Source organism: Nerophis ophidion, linkage group LG24, assembly GCF_033978795.1.
Source record: "Nerophis ophidion isolate RoL-2023_Sa linkage group LG24, RoL_Noph_v1.0, whole genome shotgun sequence".
NCBI lineage: Eukaryota > Metazoa > Chordata > Actinopteri > Syngnathiformes > Syngnathidae > Nerophis > Nerophis ophidion.
This window is the reverse complement of record NC_084634.1, coordinates 39,471,004-39,478,503: the sequence shown is the minus strand read 5'-3', so window position 1 is coordinate 39,478,503 and position 7,500 is coordinate 39,471,004. Positions and strand designations below refer to the sequence as shown.

The 7,500-nt window shown below is 38.3% G+C and overlaps 1 protein-coding gene across 2 annotated transcripts in view; it reads left to right on the top strand.

The window, feature by feature from the left end:
• Positions 1–7,500, top strand: part of LOC133542313 (SERTA domain-containing protein 4-like) — an 88,288-nt gene that overhangs the window by 67,580 nt on the left and 13,208 nt on the right. For both annotated transcript variants that reach the window (XM_061886322.1, XM_061886323.1), the window contains 2 exons: positions 4,628–4,687; positions 6,930–7,103. In XM_061886322.1, the coding sequence (XP_061742306.1) occupies positions 4,628–4,687; positions 6,930–7,103 (234 nt within the window). The remainder of the gene's footprint in view (positions 1–4,627; positions 4,688–6,929; positions 7,104–7,500) is intronic.

Sequence of the window (7,500 nt, the reverse complement as noted above, 5' to 3'; positions counted from 1 at the left end):
CGTCACACCACTCACTCACGACCCCTTTGGTCCCTTGCCCAAAGACCAGTTTGTCCTGGTGCAACAAAGTTAAAAATGCACTTTATTAATCATTCGGAATGTGTTTATTTTGTCATTGAAGTTTGGTTTAGTTTATTAAGAATCCCTATTTAGTCTACACCGCGGTGGAGACTCTTCTTGCTGGGGTCCAGTCAAAGTACCTTACACAATCACAAAATTAAAAATTACAATGCAGTACAACATGATCAAATTATACAATGTAATACAAAAATAGCAACAACAAAGAACAACAAATATATAATATCAGCAATAATATCATGTAGAAGTATTATATTTGTGTGAGGTTTATCTCAAAAGAGTTATTTATTTTTGTTGATTGACTTATTTTATTGAACTACTGTCATGGCGTGCCTATCTCAGCTGCGACCCCGAACGGGAATAAGCGGCAGAAATGGATGGATGGATGGATGTCATGGCGTGCTGACAGGCTTCCGTAGTTTCCTCTGGCTTCTGTAGCTCCTCCCCTTCCTCCTCACTTCCTGCCTGGGACGCTGTGGTGAGTTTGCTCCTGATTGCTGTCGTGCTTTGTGTCCTTTTACGACAAAAACGAACGGGTTATTTTTGTAGTTCTTGCTGTATATTGTTTACTTCTTAGGTACTCTTAAGACATCGAGTGTTTTTGTGTCTTTTTAATTGCTATTTTGAGCGCTACAAGCGTTTTTGTTCGAGTTACCGTGCTGGCGCGGTTTGTTTGAAACGGGCCTCTTTCATGTCACGTGACCACTACGTCATGTTGGTAAAAAGCATGTTTTCTATATTTCATGTCACGTGACCACTACTCGTTTTGGTAAAAGGCATGTTTTCTATTTTTCATGTCACGTGACCACTACTCATTTGGGTAAAAGGCATGTTTTCTATTTTTCATGTCACGTGACCACAACGTCAGGTTGATAAAGAGCATGTTTTCTATTTTTCATGTCACGTGACCAGTACTCATGTTGTGTTTTCTACTTTTCATGTAGTGTGACCACGTCATATTATATGTATATATATATACATACATATGTATAAACATGTATACGTATGTATATACATATGTATATACACATAAGTATGTATATTCATATTTATATGTATATATATATATATATACATAAGTACTATCTAATCTAATATGTATAGCCATATACATATGTATATGTATATTCATATGTATATGCACATACATATGTATACACATATGTATGTGCGTCTATCTATATGCATATACATATGTATATACATATGTATATGAATATACATTTGTTCATGCATATGTATATGTATATACACAGTACGTCATGTTGGTAGAAAGCATGTTTTCTATTTTTCATGTCACGTGACCACGTCATATTTTAATATAGACATGTATACATAAAGTATGTATATGCATAAATGTCAGATTTCCATAAACTTATGTATATACATATATATACATATGTATGTGTATAGACCAGTGTTTCCCACAGGTCAGGCATCTATTTGTGGTGGTGTAGTCGGGCGGCAAGGAGTGGGTGGGGGGTACAGGCAGCGGCGGCGTTGGCGGCGCTGACAAAGAAGAACGCGGAGTTGGAATATAATTACAACACTTTATGTACATATTTATATACATATTTACTAGGGGTGTAACGGTACGTGTATTTGTATTGAACCGTTTCGGTATGGGGGTTTCGGTTCGGTACGAGGGTGTATCAAACGAGTTTGTAAGCTGAAGTCTTAACAAGCTGCACTGCTTTCTGCCTCTGTCTGAGCAGTGAGCACCCAGCATTGTCCCGCCCACACAACCATCTGATTGGTTACATACAAAACCAATAAGCAGTGCGTATTCAGAGCGATGTAACAGCCAATCAGCAGTGCGTATTCAGAGCGCATGGAGTCAGTGCTCCGGCGTAGAGATGAGCAGATATGTGTTTAGCAGGTGAGCAGCTGACATCGTACTCTCCCCAAATTATAAAAAACACTTCCCAGTCACAACTATTACTAACGTCACTATGAGCCCGTTGACCTTCTAGAAATTTAAAATGCAGCTCAGCTCTCTCATAGTTCTGGCTTGAGGTGAAGGCTAATTAGCTTTTAGCGTTACGTTAGCTCATTTTGCAGTGTGTGTGTGCGTATAATAAAAGTCAACTACAGACTTCCCCAATGCTGTAATAAATGAAGCATGATGAGTTGACTTGAAACTGTTTAATGTTGCACTTTTTATGTTTAGAAGAAAGGTTTTGTCATTTAATTTAATCCAAGCAACAACTTAAGGCAGTTTAATGTGGATTAACGTGGGCAGAATTATTATAGTGTTCCCAATGTTAAAAGGATAAAGCCATTGTTTACAAATTTGGTAAATAAATAACCAAAATTCGTATATTTTGTTGTTTTCTTACTGTACCGAAAATGAACCGAACCGTAACCTCTAAACCCAGGTACGTACCGAACCGAAATGTTTGTGTACCGTTACACCCCTAAAATTTATATAATATTTATATAATTAGTAACTACAAGATCCATTCACAGACAGAGTCCCATTGCTTTTATGAGCAGTCGAGCGAGTCAAAAGCCGAAAAAAAAGAAAAGAAAAAAAAAATATATTTTTTTTTTGTAAATTTTTTTTTTTTTTTTTTTTGGCGGCCGTAATTTTTTTGTGTCGGGCCGCCACAAAAAAATTAATGTGTGGAAAACCCTGTATATATATGTATGTGTATATACATATATGCATACACATATGTGTATGTATATACAAACCCCGTTTCCATATGAGTTGGGAAATTGTGTTAGATGTAAATATAAACAGAATACAATGATTTGCAAATCCTTTTCAACCCATATTCAGTTGAATATGCTACAAAGACAACATATTTGATGTTCAAACTGATAAACTTTTTTTTTTTTGCAAATAATCATAAACTTTAGAATTTGATGCCAGCAACACGTGTTAAAGAAGTTGGGAGGGGTGCCAATAAATACTGATAAAGTTGAGGAATGCTCATCAAACACTTATATGGAACATCCCACAGGTGTGCAGACTAATTAGGAACAGGTAGGTGCCATGATTGGCTATAAAAACAGCTTCCATGAAATGCTAAGTAATTCACAAACAAGGATGGGGCGAGGGTCACCACTTTGTAAGCAAATTCTCAAATAGTTTTAGAACAACATTTCTCAACGAGCTATTGCAAGGAATTTAGGGATTTCTCCATCTACGGTCCGTAAAATCATCAAAAAGTTCAGAGAATCTGGAGAAATCACTGCATGTAAGCAATGATATTACGGACTTTTGATCCCTCAGGCGGTACTGCACCAAAAACCGACATCTGTATGTAAAGGATATCACCACATGGGTTCAGGAACACTTCATCAAACCACTGTCAGTAACTACAGTTGGTCGCTACATCTGTAAGTGCAAGTTAAAACTCTACTATGCAAAGCCAAACCAAATTTTTTTTTTCAACAATATCCTGAAACGCCTCCGGCTTGGTTGGGCCCGAGCTTAGCTAAAATGGACTAATGCAAAGTGGAAAGATGTTCTGTGGTCTGACGAGTCCACATTTCAAATTATATTTGGAAACAGAGAAAGTGGTGTCCTCCAGAACAAAGAGGAAAAAAAACATTCAGATTGTTATAGGCGCAAAGTTTAAAAGCCAGCATGTGTGATGGTATGGGGGTGTGTTAGTGGCCAAGACATGGGTAACTTACACATCTGTGAAGGCACCATTAATGCTGAAAGGTCCATACAGGTTTTGGAGAAACATATGTTGTCATCCAAGCAACGTTATCATGGACGCCCCTGATTATTTCAGCAAGACGAGTGTTACAACAGCGTGGCTTCGTGAAAAAAGAGTGCAAGTACTTTCCTGGCCCGCCTGCAGTCCAGACCTGTCTCCCATGGAAAATGTGTGGCACATTATGAAGCGTAAAATATGACAGCGGAGACCCTGGACTGTTGAAGGACTGAAGCTCTACATAAAACAAGAATGGGAAAGAATTCCACTTTCAAAGCTTCAACAATTAGTTTCCTCAGTTCCCAAACGTTTATTGAGTGTTTTTAAAAGAAAATGTGATGTAACACCGTGGTGAACATGCCCTTTCCCAACTACTTTGACACGTGTTGCAGCCATGAAATTCTAAATTAATTATTATTTGCAAAAAAAACTAAAGTTTATGAGTTTGAACATTAAATATGTTGTTTTTGTGGCATATTCAACTGAATATGGGTTGAAAAGGATTTGCAAATCATTTTATTATGTTTATATTTACATTTAACACAATTTCCCAGCTCATATGGAAACAGGGTTTGTACATATCAATCAATCAATGTTTACTTATATAACCCTAAATCACCAGTGTCTCAAAGGGCTGCACAAACCACCACGACATCCTCGGTAGGCCCACATAAGGGCAAGGAAAACTCACACCCAGTGGGACATCGTATATGTATATACATATGTATATGTATATGTATATACATATGTATATGTATAAACATGTATACATATGTATATACACAGTACGTCATGTTGGTAGAAAGCATGTTGTCTATTTTTCATGTCACGTGACCACTACTTCCTGTTGCTAAAAGCGTGGTTTCTATGTGTAGGAAGCAGAGCGGTACACGGAGTCACAGAGAAGGACTTTCTGAGTTGTACTTCATGCTGAGGTATGTGTATTTACTGTAAATGAGGTATGTGTAATTGATGCACTTCTTCATTTTGCCCACTAGTCGGCAGTGTTGAGGTGTTGCATGTCACATTGAGTCAGTGCTGTTTATAATGATGGAGCAGGAGAGTGAGCTACCACTAGGGACATACATCCATCGATCCATTTTCTACCGCTTATTCCCTTTTGGGGTCACGGGGGACGCTGGCGCCTTTCTCAGCTACAATCGGGCGGAAGGCGGGGTACACTCTGGACAAGTCGCCACCTCATCGCAGGGCCAACACAGATAGACAGACAACATACAGTGGGGCAAAAAGTATTTAGTCAGCCAGCGATTGTGCAAGTTCTCCCACTTAAAAAGATGACAGAGGTCTGTAATTTTCATCATAGGTACACTTCAACTGTGAGAGACAGAATCCAGGAATTCACATTGTAGGAATTTTAAAGAATTTATTTGCAAATGATGGTGGAAAATAAGTATTTGGTCAACCATTCAAAGCTCTCACTGATGGAAGGAGGTTTTGGCTCCAAATCTCACGATACATGGCCCCATTCATTCTTTCCTTAACACGGATAAATCGTCCTGTCCCCTTAGCAGAAAAACAGCCCCAAAAATGATGTTTCCCCCCCCATGCTTCACAGTAGGTATGGTGTTCTTGGGATGCAACTCAGTATTCTTCTTCCTCCAAACACCACCAGTTGAGTTTATACCAAAATGGATACATGGATGATACAGCAGAGGATTGGGAGAATGTCATGTGGTCAGATGAAACCAAAATAGAACTTTTTGGTATAAACTCAACTGGTTGTGTTTCCATACACATGTATACACAAATGTGTATACACATATGTGTATACACATATGTGTATACGCATGTACATACATATGTGTATGCACATATGTGTATACACATATGTGTATACACATGTACATACATATGTATACACATACAAATGTACACACATTTGTATGCATATGTATATACATACACATGTATACACGTGTATACATGTGTATACACATGTACATACATATGTGTATACATTTGTATGTATACACATCTGTGTATACATATGTGTATATATATGTGTATACATGTGTATACATTTGTATGTATACACATGTATGTATATACATATGTATAGACATGTGAATATATATGTATGTACATACATATATATTCACGCCTGTACATATGTATATACATACGCATATGTATACATTTGTATGTATATACATATGTATATACATATGTACATATGTATACACAATTGTGTATGTATATACATGTGCATACATATGTGTTCACATATGTACATACACATATGTATGTACATATGTGTATGTACATACATATATGTATGTATATGTATGTACATATACATACATATGTACGTATGTCTATGAATATACATACGTATATTCATATACGTATGTATATACAAATGTCTATTCATATAAATATGTATATTCATGGCTTCACGGTGGCAGAGGGGTTAGTGCGTCTGCCTCACAATACGAAGTTCCTGCAGTCCTGTGTTCAAATCCAGGCTCGGGATCTTTCTGTGTGGAGTTTGCATGTTCTCCCCGTGAATGCGTGGGTTCCCTCCGGGTACTCCGGCTTCCTCCCACTTCCAAAGACATGCACCTGGGGATAGGTTGATTGGCAACACTAAATTGACCCTAGTGTGTGAATGTGAGTGTGAATGTTGTCTGTCTGTGTTGGCCCTGTGATGAGGTGGCGACTTGTCCAGGGTGTACCCCGCCTTCCGCCCGATTGTAGCTGAGATAGGCGCCAGCGCCCCCCGCAACCCCAAAGGGAATATGCGGTAGAAAATGGATGGATGGATGTATATTCATATAAATATGTATATACATATACATGTGTAGACATATACATATGTATACACATATGTATACGTATATACATATGTGTATACATATGTGTTTGTATATACTGTACATATGTATATGTATATACACATACATATGTATATACATATAGATACATTTCAAATGAGTTTTGTGGCTCCCATTGTTTTCTTTACTTTGTGAAACGGGTCAAAAAGGCTCTTTGAGTGGCAAAGGTTGCCAACCCCTGCTCTATAGTCTGGAAAACACGGTAGTCAGGAACCACGTCGACTGTTTTCCTCATGGGAGTCTTTGTTTTTGGCACAAGTCCTTCATGCAAAACAACACGAGCCGCTCTTATTTTTGTATGTTTTTTTGTTTCCCTCTCCAGAGAAAGATCTGTGAAAAGCAGTCCTCTCTCGGGTCAGGACTCACCAGTTCCTCACAAGGGTGTGCAGTCAAAGACTCCCAGTCGTGGTCGAGCCCTTGGACTCTGCAGCAGACATCCGGCACATGTGTTCAACCCCTCATCTCCTGAGTGGATGTCTGATATCACCCACCTGAGGTGAGTTGGGGCAGGACAGACTCCTCTGAAGGGGGAATGTCATCGCTTTGTCACTGGTTTGTCTACAAAATTGAAATGGGTGCGGAATAAACTCCATCTAAGAGTGGAGTGGAATCATCCAACCTATCTAGTGAGATACACAACAATTTAAAAAAAATTTAACAATAATAACATTCACTTTTGTCCACTCATAAAATGTCTGGACTTTTTTCAACACAACTTCATTTAAGGGGATCCTGTCACTGCGGTGCAATGCCTCCCTCTGGTGGCCAGGACGTGACATGACATCCTCATTATTCCCACATTTGATGAGTAGTCTTCATTCCTCCCACTCATGCTACTACTAATAATAACAATAACAAACAAGACATAAAAAGGGCAAAAATAGACATCTTAA